This window comes from Condylostylus longicornis, unplaced genomic scaffold (genome assembly GCF_029603195.1).
Source record: "Condylostylus longicornis isolate FDR11 unplaced genomic scaffold, ASM2960319v2 ptg000135l, whole genome shotgun sequence".
Lineage (NCBI taxonomy): Eukaryota > Metazoa > Arthropoda > Insecta > Diptera > Dolichopodidae > Condylostylus > Condylostylus longicornis.
This window is the reverse complement of record NW_026578103.1, coordinates 6,726,225-6,750,300: the sequence shown is the minus strand read 5'-3', so window position 1 is coordinate 6,750,300 and position 24,076 is coordinate 6,726,225. Positions and strand designations below refer to the sequence as shown.

At 24.4% G+C, this 24,076-nt stretch overlaps 1 protein-coding gene across 3 annotated transcripts in view; it reads left to right on the top strand.

The window, feature by feature from the left end:
- Positions 1 to 24,076, top strand: part of LOC129615335 (atrial natriuretic peptide receptor 2-like) — a 70,383-nt gene that overhangs the window by 12,475 nt on the left and 33,832 nt on the right. Inside the window, exons 1-2 of one of the 3 annotated variants that reach the window (XM_055530480.1) lie at positions 2,812 to 2,929; positions 16,553 to 17,755. The exons of 1 other annotated variant lie outside the window; for it this stretch is intronic. In XM_055530480.1, the coding sequence (XP_055386455.1) occupies positions 17,329 to 17,755 (427 nt within the window). In that variant the 5' untranslated portion in view covers positions 2,812 to 2,929; positions 16,553 to 17,328. Of the gene's footprint in view, positions 1 to 2,811; positions 2,930 to 16,552; positions 17,756 to 24,076 lie in introns of those variants that run through there. One more of the 3 variants, XM_055530479.1, reaches the window with a different exon arrangement.

The window sequence follows — 24,076 nt, the reverse complement described above, 5'->3', positions numbered from 1 at the left end:
TTTGTTATTGAAATTATCAACGAAATACTTTTACATTTTTTAATAAACAAATTATTTTTGAAATACATACTTCAAATTGCATACGTTGCTTATAATGCTATAGGAGAGTTCAAAATAGGTCAATGTCCAAATAAGAAATGATCAACTTTATAATATATGTATGTATGTACATATGTGCACATTCACTTAATTTAGTAATGAAAATGACTAATCAGTAAGAAATTTAACATGTTTTCACGTTATTAGTTAAAATGTTTAATAACAAGATTATAATTCTACTTTTATAGAAAACGTAATATTTATTTGTAAAATTGTATAGTGAATTAGTATGATTATTTAAATACTTATGTAAAAAAATCAAGTTAATACTGTGATGACCAAATAATATTCTGATATTAGAAATATTTAATTTCTATTAAAAATGGCGACTTAAAAAACAATTAAAATCGACTCTTATTAAATGGAAATTAAATTAGAATGAGTAAACTGTAGTAATGAAATGTGTTTAAGCCAGAAGAAACTTAAATATATAAAATAAATTAAAAATATAAAACAAAAGAAATTACTTAAGTACATTCAATAATAATTTTTTACAGAATGTAATTTAGGAATTTTTTGTGTGTTTTTTCTTAAAAACAAATTGGATGCTAAAAACATTATTTACGTGAGCGTTTAATACAAATTTCATTTTCAAAGTGAATTTGAACAATTTGCTATAGCCGGGTTTAAGTGTGGCTCAAAAATAATTCATAATAAATTGTCAAAGTATACTAAACATAAATATCAAATGTTGCCAGTTTGTTTGGAATTTAATAAGGTGCAAGTTGTTCTAAATAAGTAAAAATAAACACACCCATTACATAATAATTGCATAACCAATTTATTTATGTACATTATAGTATTATCACTTATTTGGGTACAAGTGCACTTAATTATACCCTCAGTATAATAAACGCAGTACCCTGTTGTTATCCACATGCCCATAGCCAAAATCAATAGGATATTAGTTTTTTATTTTCTGAAATTAATTTTTTTTTTGGAAATCCGAAAAAAAAAAAATTGAAAAATATTTTTTCTATGCCTTATAATGAATTCGATTCAATGAAATCATATTTTCATTTTTTAAAATCATTATAGAATCAGGAAAGGGGAGCGTTTTTCTCTTAAAATTCTATTGCGTTAATTTAACAACAGAATTTTTATAGTTTACGTCTGTCTTAAAGGGTCTCTATTATACAACCTATTAGTAGAAAAACATACCTACATACATAGTGAAAGCTCAGTTGTAATGAAATTTCATAACTTAATATTTGAGATATGTACATATATACGTATATGTACATAAGTATATATAAATGTACGTGTTTTTTTTTTCATTTATAAAATGATAAGAATATTAGAACACCAAAACTCACATATTGAATATTGCATTTTTCTATAAGGGTAATTATTGCTTTTAATCAATTCTGTTCACAAAAATGCAATATTTGCTAAGTCATGAACCTGGGGGGAAGTCCCGAATTAAAAAAACTCAAATACATATGGAAAGAATTTTAATTTTATTATTTATTTTTATTTTATTTATAGCTTTTTATTTAGCTACATTTTGGTAATACAATCTTCTATTGTGGTTAAATAGTTTTGAAATTTTTCACTCGTTATAAATGTACCTACATACATATGTACATTATATATTTTTCAGAGAAAGAATTTTGTGTTTTTAACACGTTTTACGCCTAAGTGAATGTACACAAAAATATATCCGTACTTAATTGGATATACAGTAGAAACTCCATAAGGTTATAAGAAACAAGCTCGATGTATAAAAGCTATATAAACTAGAAAACTTATATAAACGCACTAAGTATACTATATTATTAATTGTCTTTATGGGTCTTATGAAAGTAAAATATTTTTTGAAGTTTGTTTCATTTAAATGATGAAAAATAACAAAAGTAAATTTCTTTGTAGTGATCTATGTAGAGTTTATTTAAAAATGCACTTTAATATACAAATGACAGAAACTGGTGGTCCTCATATACGAAATTAGGAGCTGGTATAATTTAGGCGGTGCACATCTGGTTATATTATGCCAAAGTAATATCACTGTAGATGTGAAAATATATGAAGGTTTTATTTATGAAGTAAAATTTTGCTCATACCACTCATTATCAAGAATTTCCAAATATTTAGAAAAATCTTACGATTATAAATCATGTTTCTTGTTCTAGTTAATTGAACACACATATATACATACATTATTAAACTAGTAATTAATTAATGAAGTTGGTGTTTGAGACTCCTTTAGAATAATTGTTTATGACTTTCTTTATTTTAGATAATAAAGTCAAAGCTAATGAATTTTGGGCGCAATTTATTAGCCATTTAAATCAAAATCCGGTAGAAATAAAAAACGATGCCTTTAAAAATTCTCAACTTTTTTTTGTAACCCATACACTTTTTTACCTATTATTAATAATTATTGTAAAGTTATTAAGAATTTGCTATATAGTTCAAAAACTTTAATTTGTGTATATGTAACTAAATTAGTAATAATTAAAGTGCTCATCAATAAAACAAGAAAAAAATAAAGTTGAGTGAAAATACTGCATTTAAAATACAGCCTATGTATACCTACCACACTATTAAAATTATTTTCATTCATAAACGAAACTATTTGAAGGATTGCATTTATTTAGGATGAACGATTAATGCAGTCTTTGAAATAAAGCAAAAATTAATACAAAGAGAGGTTAATATAATGCTCAATTTTCAGGCTTAAGATTACTTGAGAGGGGGTGGAGATGGAAAAAATTTTCTTCTAACGAAATAAAGTATTTATTAGTGACTAAAATTTCAAGCTTCTATAACGCAGCCTCTAGAAGAAAAACGACATCAAAAATTTGGAAAAACCGGATTTTAGATAACGGTAAATTTTAATGGCCATTTTGTTTTTTTTTTAAAGTTTAACTATAATACACTGCGATAGGAGAAGCAAGCCACTGTCTTTTTGCTTTTGCCAAATTTGAAAAATGCTTATGGTTTCACTGCAATAATTAGTTGAGAAATGGTATTTTTAGGGTTTTGGGGGGGATTTAACTTCTAGAGAGGGGGAGATAGGTAAAAATTTTCTTCTACAGAAATAAGTTTCTAGTAAAGATCTATCTAGAAGTTTTGTAAAAAGACACACGGACAGACGGACGGACGGACAGAGTGAAACTAATAAGCACTTTTTTCGAAAAATTTTTGAAAAAGTGCTAAAAACTAGACAGAATATCGATTTTACTACCAACCTATAAAAAATTTAATTTCAGAAAAACAATAATTTTATTAATATTTTTTTATAGCTATCGCCGTAAATTAAAAAACCAAATAAAGGCTTTAAATAGCAATCAAGGAGGTTTTAAAGTTAAAATTTATAAAACTCGTTAATATTAAATTTTATTCGGAATTTGTATATGTTGCGGCAAAGCAAATATGTAACCGAACTTGTAACTATTGTAATTAAATGAAATTTATATTCACTTTTAGTAAGTATTAAAAAATGTAATCTGAAGGAAAACCTTTAATTAAAATCGTTTAACATTTAATATTTCTTTTAAAAATTAATTAAAATTACAAATTATTTTGCGTGTTCAATATCATTCTGTCTGACCCATATTACATAAAACATATAACATAGATACTATAGGTACTTATTTATCACAATTAGTTTAATAACCTTTTTATACATTTGCAATGAACTTCAATTTTTAATTGAACAAATTAAGAATTTATGCTTACTTGTACATGAGAGTTTTATATACATATATAAACATTATTATTAACAGTTTTATTTCAAGGTTAATGTACACATGTACGCATTTTATTGATTATTAAGTGAAGGGATTATAAGTGTAGACTTATTACACATTTAATTCTTTATCAATTACAATTTAGTAGATTTTTAGAGGATAATAGTTTTGGTAAAGCACTTATATTAGGTAGGTGTTATATATTAGAATTGTCATATTGTGTGACGATAAAAACAATTGAAATACTTAATGTCAATGAACTTTTTTTTACGACCAGTTGATAAACAATATAAAATTGAAATGTTTTGTAAAAATAAATAAAGTAATGGAATAATGGGGGAATGAAAAAGAATTTTGTCAAACAATGATTTATTAAAGTTAATAAGTACTATTATTAAAGTGAATAAAATTTATGATGTCATTACTATAGTAACTTGATGTTGAAAGTTTAATCAAACAACAATCGTCTTCATTCCTCTAATTCTATTTTAAGCATTGCGCTAAACAGATATGATATTTGCGATTACGATATAAACGTAGGAAACGTAGGAAAAAATGGTTACCGTTTTTTTTTTACAATTAAATTTCATAGTTTAAGAAGGCAGATAGAAGAATAAATTTTATAATAATATTAAGATTTATTTAAAATTCATACTTTATTCAATATTGGACCGCCAATATTAGCGATTCCAGAATGCAAAGGGTTAATTAATAAAAGAAAAACACAAAATTTTACTTACTATTTTTTTGCAAAAAATATTCAGAAATATTATAAAAGGTCAAAATATTATGTTGCTAATGATTTAACCAAAAAACTTTATATACATGCACATACATAACAACTTATATATGCGAAATCAAATTTCGCGAAAAATGTGATCAGAATAAATAGTAGCTCAAACATTCCTCTTGCACTGATTCAAAGAATATAAATGAAAACTTAATTGTTATTTTGCAAAACAATTTTATAATTTATAATGAGCTTACAACAGTGCCTGTGTATAGAAGTTTGATCAAGTTTATGGCTTTGATTTTTTCTATTTTGTTTTTTATAATTTGTTAAAGAAGTACATATTTAAAATTTTGGTAATTAAAAGTCATGCTGCTGATGACAATTGAATATTTTGTGATTTTTGAGTTCTGGTCAAGTGTAATACTTTTGATACACTAACAGAAAGAAAAACAAGTTTCTACTGACAAATTTTGTGTCATTATTTTCTTTTGAACTTCGATTATTATATGAAGTCAAAATGTAATCTAGTTTTTACCAACAGAATTGCATACAATTTTACAATATCGAGAATTTCTTAACAATCGAGCGAACAAACTAATTGAATTTGTATAAAATATTTTTAGTGAGAATTGTCGGTCTATCTGATTTGATGAAAATTTATATCTGAATTTACTTTTGCCATATTACGGATTGTTAGACTTTTTGAGTAGTTCAAGTCTCAGTAACTTGAACTTATTACGGGTTGGTATTACTTCCTGATCATACAGAAAGAAACAATCAGTGGTTTTCTTTAGAATTTTAGGAAACCAAACTTTAAGACCGATTTTTAATTTTTGATTATTTTTAAGGAACCAATCGATAAAGTTTTAAAAAAATTTAAGATTTAAGTTTCAGAAAAACTGGATTACAGAAAGTGAAATGATATTCTTAATATTAAGAAAATACCTTTTATGAAATCAACGACTGCTCCATATAAGAAGGAGAGAGAGAGAGAATTTATAGCGTATAAAATAAAAGTGTAAGATGTATTATAATTAAAAGTCTCTTTAAAATATGCAAATAAACTGCTCGACTAACAAATTCCTGAATTCATTTATTAAATAAATGAAAGGAGATATCTATTCAAAAAATATTCAATTTTAATCGGACCGAAAGATTTTTAAACAAATGTCAATTAAATTTAAAACCTTACGTAATACATTTACATAAATTTTAACATATTTTACACTAAACACGTGTGTACTTAATAAAAAATATTTTTATGTCAATATAAGCTTAAGCACGCACGATCAATTCATTAAATAAAACATTATTGTGATTGTTCATGTCATATGGGCGATGTTTATAACATGCTGCAGCTGAAGAGCACAATATTTTCAATGTTAACATGGTTTTCAATGTTAAAAAATTTTTTGATTTCAATGTGATTTTAATTATAAAAAAAATTTAAAAGCACTTCTATGTTTTGTTATTTACTGTGATTAAAAAATATACAAATATTAGAGATTAATGAATGAAATTAATTAAAAGAACGAAAAACAAGTTTCAAAACAAAAATTTATTAATTATAATAATTTGATATTTTTTTTTTTAATAATTTTGTAGTCAAAACAAAATGACGTGACATTTACTAAAGTAAGTATGTATGTATATAGAATATATAAATGAATTTTAAAGGAAAAAGTGTAAACGAAACAATAATGTGTTAATTGATAATAATTGACATTAGGATTAGGTGTACACATACTTATTTAGAATAGGCATAGGAGTATTGAAATTGAATAGAATTGAAATATATTTTAAAACGACCATAAGGTCTCAGGCAGACTTGAAATTTTTAGTTTTAGCAATATTGTTGCTTGATTGTAGAATCGTTCCTTGCAAGTCTACCCAACTAAACTTGCAGTATACCAAGTTTAAATTGCAAATAAAAATTGCAGTCAGTTTGTAAAAAATTTCAAACTGTTTTATTGCTTAATTCCATGCGAGAATATAGTTGCATGTGTGCGCGCTTGATTTTAAACCTATGGAATACAAACAAGCAATCAAACAGTTGCAAAATTAAAAATTGCTTGTCTATCTGGGCCCTAAGTATAATGGTTTCAAGTGATTTTTATATTTGTTGAACTTAAATATTTGTAGAACAGAAGACAGAAGTAAAAGCTAACCTATGAATTTAAAATATCAATGGCTTGACATTTATTTTCATTATAAAAATGTGTCAAATAAATTTCGTTGGAAAAAATATTGTAGTATACCGCAACAAAAAATATCAGATAATATTTTTGAGTCAGAAAAGCGTTAAAAGTATGTACTTACTTATACGTCTGATTGCAATCAATTGATAATGACTGCAACGATTATGAGGTTATTAAAATTAATTGATAAAACCAAATAGCAGCATCCATTTATAAAATTTCTTACAATCACACAACTCCATCCGCTTTTCTAAGAATAACTAAAACAAGCCATTATTATTGTTATGCAACGTAATAGAGTTATAAAGCTTCAATATCGAAAAAGTTATTTGGTTTCGGGCACAACAATCGTATAAAAACTTTCGAAATGCGAAAGTGTTGAAATTTCTAGTTAATTTTCGATTTTATAACACAAATTAAAAATTTATTTGTAAAAAAATAACATTGTTAAGGAATTTTAATGCGGAAATGATTTCATAAAAAAAAAATTTTAATTTGAAGAAATTTTAAATTTATTTTTCAAATACAATTTTTCTATTCCTATTCTCTAGGCTTTAATTTTTTGTAATCTAGAGTTAAATAATACTTTAATCATTATATAATGATAACAAAAGCCAATCTAATCTTTATTTCTCATTCGAAAATACAATAATATAAATGGCATGTGTTTAAAATTAATTTTGAAGATAAAAATTATACTTTTCGGCTATAAATACAAACTTCAACATTGTGTTAACATATATACGTACATAGGTGCAAATGTATATGTGCATTTGTTAATAGAAATTAAATTTGTGTATATATACAAAGTATAAGTATGTATGTAAATGTGCATAAAAATAGGAACTTTGTACAAATTTGTCTTTATTGTAATTAAAATTTTATTAACCTTGATATTTTTATAATAATCAAATCCATAACAAATGAGAACGGCCAAAATGAAGATGTCAATGAAAAAAATTTTGGTGTAAACGACTTGATTATTTGAAGTGATATGTTTGAAAAATATCTATGTATAAGCCAGTTATATGTTATGAGCTAGAAACTTCAATCACTACTATATCATTTGAGTAATTCTCAAAAAACTACAATATCATTTAGGTCATTTCATTTGCATAGACAAGTTTACATTACTATACGCAAACAGTATAACGAGCTAGAAAGAAAAGGGTGATTTTTTAAAAGACTTAGTATTTATGCACTTAAAATCAATAAAATTCATTTAATTCAACAGATATGTATGTTTTTTTATCCTCCAAAGAATGCATGAATTGAAATCTTAGTAACTGAATGTTATTGAGATTTTCGTTTGAGATGAGAGACTTTAAGGAAAATTAATTTGAGCTCAAGAAAAATGATGGTAGTTCGTACACTTTTTTGTTATGTTTTAAAAATTATCAATTTGTTTTTAAATTTCAATCAATATTTTTATGACAACAGAAAAAGAAAAATCGAAATAATGTAAATAAAAAATTAGCCACATACGATTGGTGAGGGTGTTCAACTCATCCTATAATAAAACTTGTTCTTTCTTATCTAACTTAATTATTCCTTAGAAACAATATTGTATTGACAAAAAATTGCTCAAACCAGGTTTGCTTTTATCTAGATTTTCTAGTTTAAGCACTTACCGTCTTAAAATAAAAGTTATTGGCCTCAAATACTTTGTTTTTTTTTTGCAAAAAGTAAAAATATTTCAAATAAAAATAGTTTACCTCATTTTGTTTTTAAAATATGTAATAAATATTAAACGGTCAGAATTTATTCTCTTGCATTTCGGTTTTTGTGTAAAAAATGTATCAAATATGATCTAATAAAACCGGATATTATTGCCCAATTAAATTAAATAATATGGTTTCTTCTGATTTGAATAGGATATTTTTAATGAGATATTGCAATATTATTTTTTATACTGTGTTCTGATCTTCTAGTAATAGCTCTGATTGAAAATCCAAAACACAATTAAAACAGAATATATTAAAGAATCAATTAACATAACAGAAACAAGCGTTCAACATAACAGAAATGTGTTAAATTTTAAATAATATGCAATGAATAATACAAAATTACATTAATATTGCGTAAAATGCTTCAATCAACAATTACAACTTATAAGCTGAATTGTTTATGAACAATTTTACTGCAATTTATACACAGCCAGAATATGTTACTCCCACCGTAGTTGATAGCTAGAAATACTTAAATGCTTTTGATCAAATTTAATTAAAATGAGAATTTTTGGAAAATATTTAATACGTCAAGATATTTGATACGAGAACTGCATTACCTAATTTCAATTAGAACATCTAGAGTTTACAAGAACAACATAATTTTTTCAAAGATTTTTTTCCAATTTTTTAATTATGAAAAAAATTTAAAGTAAAAAAAGGCTTTATTAGATTTTTCATTAATTTTTTTCGTATTTCTTACACAGGAATTTTCAACAAATTTTTATTTCATGTAACAATAAAATTTCGAAAGAATTAATTTGATAATGTTTGATAAAAAGTTAAATTGATAATGAAAACCTACATATATCGCAGGTGATATAAATAAAATTTTTTAATAATACCTTGAACTTCATGTAAATAAGAGCACAAATATCACGATGTACAAAAAAAATTTTTTGTATTCTTCACGCATTCTGTTTGCTCACTTACATATTGGTAAAATCACCGTCCATATATGCACATATAATCTCAATAAATATAAATTTTTAAATATACTTATGGTTTTTCAAAATCTAAGACATCTTCTTAATTATATAAGCACCCATGATATTGCAAAATTTCATTCAAGAAGTAAAATTTTTTGTAAATGTATAGAAGGTCAACTGAAATGAATTATCAATTCGGACAAAGTCAAATACATATTTAGTTTTGTTCTGTTTCCTTGTATTTTTTTTTTGTAAATCAAATGATTTTTTTTCCAAAAAAAAATAAATATATAAGAGCAATATTAAAATGATTCTTATTCAAATGAAGAATTATTTAATCTGGTTATATTATAGTTACATAAGTAATTGAAATGAAAATATGAAACATGAATTCAAAGACCTTTTGAGAAAAAATGTAAAATGTGGCTTACATAAATTATAAAAGTGGCTTAAGAGCCGCTTATTGTGTGATTCGTATAATTTTTTTCAAACTCCTATTCATACAAACAAAGTTCTTTTTACATATATCATCTAATATACACAAATACTTACATCTTTTTATATAATCTTAGATGGTTATCTACTGACCATATGAGAATATTATATAATGATACATATACATATGTATGTTTATGTAGCGTAGCGATCACATTTAAAATTTTAATAATAATTGATTTTTGATTAAGCTTTCATAAAGTTTTTTTGTTTTTTTTTTATGGTTCAATTGATGACATAATTGTTTTTTTTTATAAGATCATTTTATTTTACAAAATTATTGAAACATGCTTTAATAATAAAGATATAAATTCAAATGAGACGAAAAAAATATTTAAAGATTTTCTGGAACTGGGTCAAACTCTTATATTTATATACATACATAAGTATAATATATATGTAAGTATACGATTGCCAAATATTAGAATTTAAAATTGTAATTAAATCATAAATTATATGATAATTTATACGGTATAAAATATTCAACAAACTCAAACTAAGAAAATACATAATTGACTCGATTGAATCAAAAGGGAAACAAATCTAAAAATTAAATTTTATAGATATTGACATAAAAATTGGACAGAACTTTTTTCTCAATATTTCATAAAAAAATCGCATTCTCTTAACAAAATAAAAATTAGCTATAAGAAAGCGGTTTTCTTTCATCTCAAAGTGATCCCAATTGCTCGTTCATGGTAATAATCATATAAAATAGAAAATCATATAGTTTAAACTGAACCTAAAATGCATTCTTAACAGCAACTTTTACATTTTCCGTAACTTAAATTAAATGAAACAAAAAATTTTGAAAATTTATCTTGAAAATTAACGCATTTTGAGTTGTTACAGTTTCGCTCCAATCGACCTTCTTGTTTGTAAATATAGTCAAAAAATCTTTTACACATATTTTTAATGGATTTTAATAATAATATTTGGGATTTTCAAATGTTTAATTGCCTTTTTTAAACATTACATACATACATAAGTATATATTTTTGCATATGGTTCAAGATCAATACAATAAATTGATGGTACCACATGATCAACACAAATAATTTTATGTTTTCAAGGATCTAAAAATCGTTTATATTAACTTTGTTTACTTCTTTTATTATCAAATATTTACATTGCAAACCAATTCTGTGTATTCCAAATCGAAAAAAAAATAATTTTTCTTACGATTTTACTTTTTTATTGTTGTTTTTATTTTGCTTTTTTGTTTAATTTATTTAAAAATTGCGCACATTTTTTATTGTCTAAAAAAGAAAAAAAATCGTAAAAAACCAAAAATTAATTTGCAAAATTTTTGATCTATTACGATTTTTTATTTTGGAGTTTATTTTTTACTATTTAAATTTTGTTGTTTAGAAAAACAGAAAAACTGAAGCTTTTTTTGATGCATAAAATAAAAATTAAAAGTACAAATTTTTTTTTCTTTTTTTTTTTGCAAAATATTTTAATTTAGAATTCCGTTAGTTTTGTAATTTAAAATTTTCCACCACGCGAAATTTGTAAAATAAATAAATATTAATAAAATATAAAGGTCACTTTGTAATTTTATTCCGTTAAAAACTAGAATCTTTTTGGTCTTGTTATTCCAAACGATTAGATGTGATTTCAATATACATACATATGTACATATGTAGGAATTTGGAGAAGTTTTATACTCGAACTAAAGTATGTATAACACTTTAGTCTAATTGTTATTGGTAAGAAGTATTTCTAGTTTTACAAACTAAAAAGATAATTTTTAAACGGTAAGATACTCTTAAAAGCAGTAATAGAAAGCTGTAATAGAACTAATTAGTTTTTGACAATTTTTCCCTAAAATGCTTCCATAGATAGGTACATATAGACGTATATACTTAGGTACCAAAAATTCCTTAAATTTTTTTTGACTTTTCCTTGAATTTCCCTAATCATATTTAAATATGCTTGAGTTAGGCGCATGATTAAATATGCTTTGGAAACTTTTATGCTTTTAAACGGATTGTTCTCAAAATTTTTTTTAAGCCAATGAAGAAACAAAAATTTATATAAAAAATATTTGCAATATTTTATATTTCGCAATAACCCCTAAATCATATAACAGATAAAAATATGACTCATATGCCGAATAAAAGCTTAGATAACAGTGTTGCCAGCTATGCAAAAATTGTTCTAGAGCTAGAGTCCGGCGTATAAGAATTGAGTTATACTCAAAATTTCAAAAAGTTAAAAAAAAAACCATCGAGATTGACTTTTGATAACTGTAACTCGGACATATTAAGTTGTGAACATAATCCCAATACAAAAGTCTTACCTACTCAAAAAGGTTTATATGTAATGGTACCTACATATATAGCAGAACAATCATATAATTTATTATTTCATGTCAATTTTAAAAATTTTAATTGTTATACTGATCAAAAATACCAGTACCAGGATATAAAAAATAAAAACTAGAATTAAATCTTGCAATTTCTGGAATACTCCACAAGTGTCAACATGAAATTCATATTCAAATTCTATATCAAATCGAAAAAATTGTATTTATATATGTATACGTATGTACGTGTGTTTACACACTATTTGCCCATTATTTTCAAAAATAATTAAAAATATTGATAATATTCAAAGCTTTTATGCCGAAAAAATTTATTCATTTAAATATTTACATATAAATAGACTTAAATCCAAAAATAGAATAAAAAAAAGAATAAATTTATATTTACACATACCTATACCTACATACTTTTTGTATGTTAATTTAAAGAAACCGTACCTGTGCATTTTCTAGCAAAAAATATTTACAAATGTGTCAAAAAGAATTAAAATACCTACTGTCCCGTCAACCTAAAATGATAAAGAAACTTACCTCAAAAAACAATATTGGAATAAACATAGTCATGTACACATGTATGTAAATATTATACAAATATATGTTTGTACACATATATGTATGTAGGTATGTCCGCATAAAAAAGAGGTTACTCTATTTTTTTTATTTTTGATATTTTTCTTATTTTTTTTTCTTTTATTTGCATTATTATTTTTTATAGCTTTGTCCATGAACTTCTTATTTTATACATAAAAAAAATTATTTATACAATTTATAGTACACATATGGGATCCGTATAGTGTTAGCACCTTTTTGAATTAGTGTTGATATATATATATATATATATATATATATGTACCTTGCTGTGCCTATCTGTATCTGCATATGAATATAAAATAAACGAATAATATGATTTCACATGCCCACACAAATAATTTGTTTATTAAATTTAATATCACACTGTTAATATTATGACATGAACTCTTCTTGTATTTATACAAAATTATCATACACACTATTATGTAGTCCATACATTCTAAACTATTCTAATCATACTTAATCATATATATAAATTGGAATTTTAAACATAAAAGGTTATAACTAAATATTTCACGTTTTGAAATTTTTATGGTTCTTGTTTTTAAAAATTTACTGATTATAGATAAGTACCACAGCTAAATATTATTACTATAAGTTTCCAAACTTCTAATTCTAAGTATCACTTTCATCACTAAAACTTAAAAATTGTTAAATTTAAATGCAAAAAATTGAACACTTAGAAACTTTAAATAAAATAAATACAAATGTAATGAAATTTTTATAATTGAAAATCATTATTATGAAATTGAACTATACCAAAAAATATTAAAATTGATCACAACTTGATCGTTGAATATTAAAAGCGATTTGAACTTCAAAGACACAATGGCCAATATCGCAGGGACCAAAAATCCGCCTCTATTCGATTCTTTTAAACATCTATAACCTACAATTTATTGGAATTTTACGTAAATTATGAATTTCTAAAGCTGTTTAAAAAATTTATGATTTCTCATTGACTATTTACTAAAATTTACTACACTAAAATAAAATGTCGATCTTTAAGCTTTTTTGAGATATGTTGATTAATGTTTATGATTGTGTCTTCACACTACGCACATTTATACAAATGTATAAATTGTTTATGTATTAGCACATGGGTATTCACTATATGTATGCTAAGAATATTAGATAAATGAAACAAAAATAAATTCAATTTTTAATCATATAGACTAGAATGAAATATTTTAATAAATAAAGCTATAAAAGAATAAAAACAATGAAAATAAAACGGAACGAAAAATAAAAGTACATTTTAATTTTGATATATGCAAAAATTAATAAAATTAAATTTAGTGCGGGTCAATAGTCGAACTCAAATCATGATTAAAAATGTTAATTAAAAATCGAACTGAATTGCAAAGTACTTATTTATTGTTGGAAGTAAATTTAAACACAATTTAAAAAAAAAGATTAGCGAAAAACCAAAAACAAAATTTAAAAGAAATATTAAATTGTCATTTCCATACGGAAATTGCGATATTGAAATTCCTGTTTTAATAAAGAGAAATTGGGGCTAATCTGAATATTGAAGCTTTATAGACACGAATCATTTGTATGAATTAGTTTGTATTTACAAAAAAAAAACATCGAACTTTTTACCATTATTCTATCATTATCGATACATAGAATAAACCCCTTTAATTAAGAAAGTTTCTGTTACAAGTAAATTACCAGAAAAATGCTAATTCGTACATGTTCGTATATGTATGTATATAGGGTAATACCACATTGAACAATAATCAATGACGAAATTTCACTTTGAATTATTAACTTTTATTCTTTTGAAATTTATCACAATAAATACTTATAATTTTTCTGTATTATGTAAATAAAACGAATTTTAAGCTCAAAATTTAATATTAATTTTAATTTGAATTTGAAATTTCAATTTCTGTGATTGATTTCACCGCTTTAGCATTTTACCAAAATATATAAAGATATTTTCAACTTTTACTCGTGGCTCATTACACAATGAGTGTTATTAAATATTTAATATATGTATTCGTCCCTGTATATTTACATGATTTAAAATATATTACTTATAATTTTACTTATCAACCTAATAAACGTGTAATATGTAATTTGTTAAAGTTACCCAATTTATAAATTATTTGGTTATATTTAAAAGCAAAGTGGCGTTTTGCTATTTTAAAATCTTAAACCATATATTAATTTGGGAAGAAATAATTTACCAACTTTACTAATGTAGATTTACAAAATAACTACAACTAGACTAACATAATTATCGTTGACGATAACTTAATTACGCCTTATATACTTATATACTATTATATATACTATATAATATTATATTATATGCTATTATATATATACTATATATATATTACGCCTTATATATTACATTGGAAACTTCTTTTTAGTATAACTATTTATTCATAAAAAAAATTCTATGTAGACTTAATAAAATTAAAAAATATTTAATTTAAATTTTAATATATTTTCAAATACCTAATAAAAGTTTAATAAACTTGATTAGCGTTTCACTGCAAACAGTCTAATTTATTACAGTCGAATTAATTAATTACATTTATCAAATTTATTTTTAAGTTTGATCATTACAAATGAATTGTAAGAGAATTAAAATGTATGAAGAAAATTCTGACGTATATTTTTACGGTTTCAGGTAAAGTCAAATTTTGCGCCAAACAGACTTTGCCTTGGTTTTATTTTTACGTAGATTTTATTTTTCTTTTAATAAACAATGGACTGTTTATCTTTGATTTCTATATTAGGAATTATTAATACATTTTTATATTAATTAATTAATATGACAATGTTGAATTATTTATGAACTTCGAAAAATCCAAATACTTTTGGCCATTCAAACAAACTTTTATAATAAAATTATTATTCTAATAAATTGTTGCTCATTTATAAACTTGTTTATGAATTTCAATAATTTCAATTAATTATTGATCATACAAATATTAGCACATGCGAGTATGCATTTAATATGTGCATGTATTTCGAAAATGTGGACATATACATGAGGAATATTTTAATATGAACTATACATACTACAATTGGGTACGCTAATATGTATACCCTTTCGGGCATAATTTTTTGTGCATATACCCGTACTTTTCCATTTCCTATTTGATTAGGAAAATTACATGTGGGCAAAAAATGCATTGCATACTTATAAAAGATTTTTGTTTATACGCATATTGCAAATAAGCGTCTTCAAATGTATATGTCGTAATTGTCATTTGAATTGATATGTCTAAAATACAAAAGTATACTTACATACATATTTGAAATATTTCATTTTTGAATCATCAATTAGTGGATTTTATTAGCCAAAAATTTAACAAATTCGTTTAAATATACAAAGATCTCAATGTAATGAACTTAATTCTGATATTCAGAATCCTTAGAATGCTTTAGAGAGAAGAGAAAATAAGGCATATAATGTGCAAGTGCCACATTTCAGTTAACCCTGGCTGAATTTTATGCATTTTATTTTAAGTAACAAGTAAAAATATTTTGTTTTCCACATCGTACCAATTCATCTTGTAACACATCAACACATATAATTTGTTTACATACACTTACATACATTCGAAATTGAAAATTCTAATTTTTGTATTAAAATTATAATTTTTTCGCCCACCCATATAATTAAGACATACATACATAATTTATATACATACAAAAATATGTTTGTTCATCATAAAATGACAAAAAAAAAATAATTTAATAATTCAGTTTTAATTTTTTATTTTTTAGATTTTTGGCCTTTAGACCGGCAGAAATTTTCAATAGTACTTACTGTAACTGAAACAAAAACGAAAACAAAATCCAAAAATAAAAAATTTCTATAATTAAAAAAAAAATTAATAAAAAACGAAAAAACAACAAAAAAAGAGCAAACAAAAACATTTAGTCTGAAAAAACTATTAAAAAAAAATCATAATTGAAAAATTTCTAAGAAAATTTTTGATATTTTGTCAATAATAACCCAAATTTGCTAATATAAAAAAAATATTCATATGTATGTATGTAATTAAAAAGTGATTAACATTGAATCATTTGCATAAAATTCCATACAAATATTTAAAAAAATAAAAAAGAGCAAAACAAAACCGCGCAATCTTTAAATGATAATAGGAATGAATTATCAAAATTGTATTAAAATTTATATGAAATTGTGTAGTTAACACGGACGCAAAATGTGATATTAGAACTTTTTATTAGAAAAATATTAACAACATATACTCGTATATACATACATACTGCTATACAAAATTATGTATTAAAATATAGTAACGAAATTAACATATAAGAAAAATTCTAAATAAATGTTTTTGCTTTCTTTGTATAATTCTCTAATCAGCAAAAAGAGGTTAATAATATAAATTTAGAAAAAAAAATATAGTAAATCCAAGTCAAACATATGTATAAACATATACAATAAAAAATATATTAAAATTGGCAACCAAAAAAAAAAAAAAAACGCACACAAATATACTAAACAAAAAAAAAAAGAAGAAAAGAAAAGAAAAATGAAGAAAATAAATTTAATAAATTATTTAGATTTAAGAAATATTTTAATATTTATAATAACAATTAAAATAATTATTGCCACCGAAACTACTAATAATAATAATTTAAATAATATTAATAAAATACCATTCGAACGAAATTCGAATTCGAATTCAAATCAAAATAAAAATCAAATTGTAAAAAATATTAGTTTTGAAGAATCCGATGATGAAAACGAAGATGAAATTATAAATGATAACAGTGATGATGATGTGCATATCACAAACAGTGATAACAAAAATAATAATAATGAAAGTAACATAAATAATTTAAGAAAAAATAATGTAATAACAACAACAAGTTCATCCATTTCATCAATTTATGGTAACAATCCTAGGGAATCTTATAACTTTAATAATTTTCAATGTTTTAGTAAAGAAGAAAAAGGTGAGTTAAATATTATTTAATTTTATTTATTATAATCTATAATAATTATTTTAATTTAAGTACTTATATAGTTTTAAAAATATTTGATATAATAAAGTTGGGTGAAATCAATGGTTCATAAATTAGCACTTTACCCTTAAGCAAGTGCAAAGCAATATTTCTTTTAAAAAATATTCCGTGTACTTACCTAAAATAATTTATTAATACGCATATTTTATTACAATAAAAATATTGCATACTTTTCGGAGGAAAAATTGAAAAAAAAAACTTTAACGTAATGGTAGAATTCGAATAATAATTACGTGCGTTAAAACAAATAATGGGACAAATAATAACTTTTGAATGAAAAGGCACTTACGATTGGTTTCTCGCTTTTATAACAATTTGGCAAAGTTTGTAGTTTCCGAAATATAAGGGGAAAAAAAATTTAAATATTATTAATTTCGTGAAACGTTAGTTTAGAGGGAAGGAACTTGGAAAACAATTTTCTTTTTATACGAAATAAATTATTTATTAATGGATAGAAACTGTTTAAATTTAAGATTGTTACCGTCTAACAGAAAAACTGTGTTAAAAATTTGAAAAACCGGTTCGAGATAAGGATTAAAATTGTTGCTACTTTTCTGTGTTTGCGAAATTTGAAATATGTTTGTGCTTTTGATATTATAAATTGTCAAAAAGTGGTATTCTTGCTGGTTTAAGTGACTATAACTTTTAGAAATGGAGCGAGACAGGTAAAAATTATATTCTGCAGAAAGAGGGTTTTTTGCATCTAATTGTGTATAAAATTTAAGCTTCCTATTTTAGAGGATGTGAAACAACTGGACAAAAAGAAAATATAATAAACAATTTTTTCTAATTTAGCTGAAAAAAATGATAAAAATACTTATAAGATTTTATATCTTGTTAAAATACTTTAAATATTTCGCTACATTAACGGCAAGTAATATAAGTGCTCAATTTACGAATATTACAATTATTTATTAATCAATAATAATTAATTACAGAATAATAAATAGATTTGAAATCACAATTGTTACGTGTTGCCATTTAAGGTTTTGTGCAGGTTTTGTGTTTGTATTAACCAAACCGTCATTGATTGAAAATTTTCACAGCTTATTGCGCACGTAAGAGCTGCAGTAACATGCTTGTACACATTTTAATTGATATTTTCTGTAAAAAAAAAGTAGGTTTAGTTATACATAATTGGAAAAATTTTTGTAATTAATGTTATTTAATTATTTATTGTGTTACCCAAACTAATGCTTTGTGAATGTGTGGCATACGTTCAGTTGAGGATAAGCTTCATTGACTGTGACTTTTGATACCTATTTAATTTGGATCGGATGCAATTTCTAAAGGCTTAAAGGTCAGATTTATGTTAATATGGATAGGAATAAATAAAAAATTTCTATACGGATGGACAAATAAAACAAATTAATTTTAAAATGTTAGAGTTATTCATAAATAATTTATAAATTCATTGAAATTCTTTAAGAATAAACTTTTAAATATATCTTCGAAGAATATATGGTCAAATAATTAATATGGACTCGCATTTATAAATTAATTGATTTTTTTTAAGTTGAGGCAATCCTTAATATAGTCCAAGATTACGTTTTTCCAATTCCAACTACATAATAAATTTATATATACAAATTTATATACTTTACGGAATGGCATTAACTAAACCAAAAGTGTAAAAAAGTTGAGGTTCCTTTTATATGCATATGAATATGCACACATGGTCTTGTTATTACCTGTTATACTTGTAAACGTTCAAGTTGAAACTCATATACAAAATTATAACAATTTTATATTTTTTAAAACTGATACCAAATTCACTTTCGTTTTTGATCGCTTTTACGTCATAAAAACCTGATTTATTTTATGTAAACTGGCATACGTACCCACTTTACCTTTGTTTTTGATTGTTTGCATATTTTATAATATAGTAAGGATGGTTATGGTTTATAAATAATAAAAAAAAGTCAATAAAAATTTTAATATCTCATTACTTACTGTTTAATAATATTCTAAAATTATGTTTAAAGTTTATAAAATTGGGCAACAATTTCAATTTATATTGGCATATTGTATAATATACACGTAATATACAATACGTGTCGGAATATTTATGCAGCAATTCAGAAACCGAATTTGACCAAGCTAATATACTCGTAGGTAGTTGAAGAAGTGATTTAGAATGTACATATTTATACATATAATTAAAATATTTTCGACATTGAAGAATTAGCCCATTCTAAAGGATTTCTGAAATGTTAATTAAAGTGAAAAACTTTTATGGATTTTATATTTAACAAAATATTACTTTAATTAACAAACGAAGAGGCACTTAAGTACGAGATAAATTTCGATCCTAAAAGTTGTAATTCAAAACAAGAAAACAGATAGGGGCGTGCAAAATTTTTACAGTATGTCAAATTTATAAAAAATGTCAATATTTGTGATTTTATATTTATGTGTAACTATTAAAACTTTTTTTATCACTACATACATACACACAAAATAACTAATAATCACCTGTATTATGAATTAATTTATTTTTATTAAAAATTTATGGCATGAATAAAATGTTGTTTTTTTTTTGTTTTATTTATTATGCAAAATTATTCAGTCTGCTTCTTTAATGTACAACCATAAATAATTCTATCAAATTTTTTAATCAAATACAATTTATATTTGGACAAAAAAAAAACAAATTGTAGAGATCAACTTTGAGAGATTCAATTGTCAATCTAAATATAATATTGTGCATGTTTGAGTGTGTATATTCGTTGTATATTTTACTTTATGTTTATCTTAATTAAATTTAATAGTCAATAATCAAGTAGTTGAACAAATATTTTCATTAATGCCAATAAAACACCAACTTGTCATTTACATATTTAATGTTTTTTACTACTTATTTTACTACTACAGTAATCAGCACATCCCTAAGATTTTTAATATAATTTTAAATTTTAAAGTAGAATCAATACGAGAATTGATGGCAGAGAAAAATGAGTAAGTTGCACCTTTATAATCTTGTAACTTTAGAAACGAAACGTTCCGATCTCTGAGGGAGGTCGTTAGAGTATTTTTTATTATTAAGATGTTCGGTTGGCAGAGATAACGTACGAATAAAATTTTCAATTTGTTAAAAATAGCTTTCACTTCTCCTATTATCCAGCGAATTCCACAAGCTCATAAGAATCTACCAGTTCTCTCTTCATACTCGTTAATGAATATTTTAAAAATTAATTTATCTTGAAACATAAAAACGTTGTACTTCGGATGACTTGTTTCGTAAATTATTATAGAATTTTTTTAATTAATTTGTATGAGATACCGGAAATATTTTATTATTACTAATTGCAAATTGTTTTTTCAAATTTTCCAAAATTTTTTGTACTTTTTTAATTACCATAGGAAGTAAAAACGTTGTTTGCATTAAATATTTTTAATTTTCTTATATTTTTATTGCAATTCTAGAAGGAAATGTAAATAAAATAATGTGCATTTTATTCTTATATATTTTGCTTACAATTATTGAATTCTCAAAATTACTCATCCAACTAAATCTTAAGTACAAGAATATATTTTCTTATCCATTACTTATAAAAATGAATTTGAATAAATAACGTTATTAGTTTCCTGTAAATAAAAGTTATTTACATTTCCGTATTTTATTATGCGTAAAAATATCAAAAATTTTAATTTTACCAACATTAAATTTTTAATTTTTGTATGTACTTAATGAAAATAAACAAAAGAGGAGAAAATTTCATCAAAAAATCGAAATTCGACTGATCATGATGCATAACAAGTTTTAATAATTGTATTTGAGTAGCACAATAATTATACGTTATAAAAAAATTAATACGAATCGAATTTACTTGACTGTAGTAAAGAATGAAATTTTTTAATATTAAAAAAAAAGGTTTAATCAATGGTTTACAAAACAGCACATTTACCTTTACCACGTAAAAACACAAATAATATTTTATTTACGTATAAAAATGATTCAAATTAATATACCAAAAGTACAAATTCATCTTACACGATGAAAACCAAAAGTTAGTTAAGTGACTTGTGAAACTCTAAAAAAAATTAGAAAAGTCAGTTTCAGAAAAATTCGGAAAAATATAATGTACTAAGAAAATGTGCTTTCTATAATTTCTAAATATAGTCAAACTACTTTTGAAGTTGTGTGGCAGCTAACAACAACTTTTAATGAATAAGTATAGCTGCCATTTTATCATATTTTGTTTTATAAAATTTCAGTACTGTAGGTAGAACAGTTCTTAAGATAACAGGCAAATAATTCTTCAAATTGTATGGCAGCTAACCGGACGAACCAAGAAATTTCAATGTGTTTTATCCAACACAATATAGTATATTCTGTTGCATGCTAATTCAGTACTAAAGTATAGCTTCCACAGTTTCTCAGATTTTTTTTTTTTTTTTTCAAAAAAAAAAAAAAAACCATACAAATTTTGAAGTTGTACCTCGACCATATTCAATTTAAATAGGGTTCTGGCATTTACTATAATAAATCATTTGTGAAAATGTGATGGACTTAACTCAATTAGGTTTTGAGTTATTTCTTAGCGCTACAAACGGTAAGGCAAATTTAGTATATCCCTCGAACATACGTTCGTACGGGTATATCGAGGCGCTACAAATTAAAACAAAGCTAGTAATAAAACGGGTATAATTTGGATGAGGAAGGAGTTAGGAAAAAATTGTTTTCTTAAGAAATGAATATAGCTTACAGTCTCTTAGGGAAGTGTTGCTAAAAACTAAAAACAATAAAACGGATTTAAAATAACGAGAAGGAAGTAAGTAGGGAAGTTTATTCTATAGAAAAAAGTTTCTGAACAAAATAAATTTGTGTGTAAAAATTTAGCTTTCTATATTTAAGGGAGTTGGAAGTTTTGTTAATAGACATACGGATGGATTTACGTTCAGAAGGACAAATTGTTACGTAAGGAGATGCACAAACAGATAAACGAAAAGAAACGCACACAAATTCAAAAATTTTCTTCTAATAATTGAGAAATGATCAAATGAAATTGGTCTCACTTTCTGCTTAAAGCCCCAAGAAGAAACCAAGAATTTAGTCCGCAATCGAGAAGCAAGCGCCATATAATAAAATCATATAATTACGAAAATCATATTTTTCATACGATTTCACTTTTAATATTTATTCAAAAAATAATTTCTAAAATTGAAAGTATAGCTAAACAATGAATTTTTGAACTTTGCAGTGAAATGCTATTTATAGCTCTTACCCATCATACGATATATGTTCAAATGACTGCAATTAAAAAAAATCTGATGTGGTCAGCACATAACCGACCGCATTGTGTATTGTCTAGTTGAGTGAAAGTGATACAGAATATTAAAAAAATGTCTGTTAAGTACTTCTTTCCAATTTTAAGGACATTTGTAAGCTTATAGTTAACATATCTAGAAAAATGTAAATTTGGCTCTTAGTACAGTTTCGCTTTGTGCTATCCGAATTCCCTGAAATGCCCACCAGTTAGTTTTGGTAATGGCTAGAACTCAAATATCAAATTTCATGAAATCCCATCAATTCCTTCCGTAGATATGGTGAAAAATGTAAAATCGGCCCGCAAATCAGTTTTCGAGGACTGATGTTTCCAAAAAATTTATATGTTCACTGCTTTGATACGAGGAATTCATATATTAAATTTCAATGAAATCGGTTGGTTCTTTCTCTTTTTATACACAAAAATTAATATTTGGCCCGTAGTAAACGCCTAGTTGCCGATGCCTGATTTCTTCCAAAACAGAAATTTTCGCGGACGATCGAGCAAAGCTTATATATGAAATTTCAAGTAAATCGGTTGAATACTTTCTTCAAAATGTTCAAAAATGTAAAACAGGCCCGCTAAAAAGTGCAGTTCCCGAGGCCTGATATATCCCAAAAGTTTGATATTGATCAATCCGTGCCATGGTGGAAATAAACTTACATGTAAAATTTCATCAAAATCGGTTCAGCAGAACTTGAGATACACGCGTGCACACACAGACCGACAGACCGACAGACCGACGGACCGACAGGTTGTTAAAAATAGTTTACTTACACTTCCCTACTATGGAGAAGTGCATTCCCACCGAAAACTCGATATGCAAAATTTGTTGCCATCACATAACCTACCTATTGTTTACACAATACGGTCGGTAAATATTCTGCAATGAATTTAATTTTTTCTAAAATATTACCCGAAGTTTTCAACGCTTACGTAGGAATTGTAGGTTCAAAGCGTTTAAGGATTTTCAAAGTGAGAA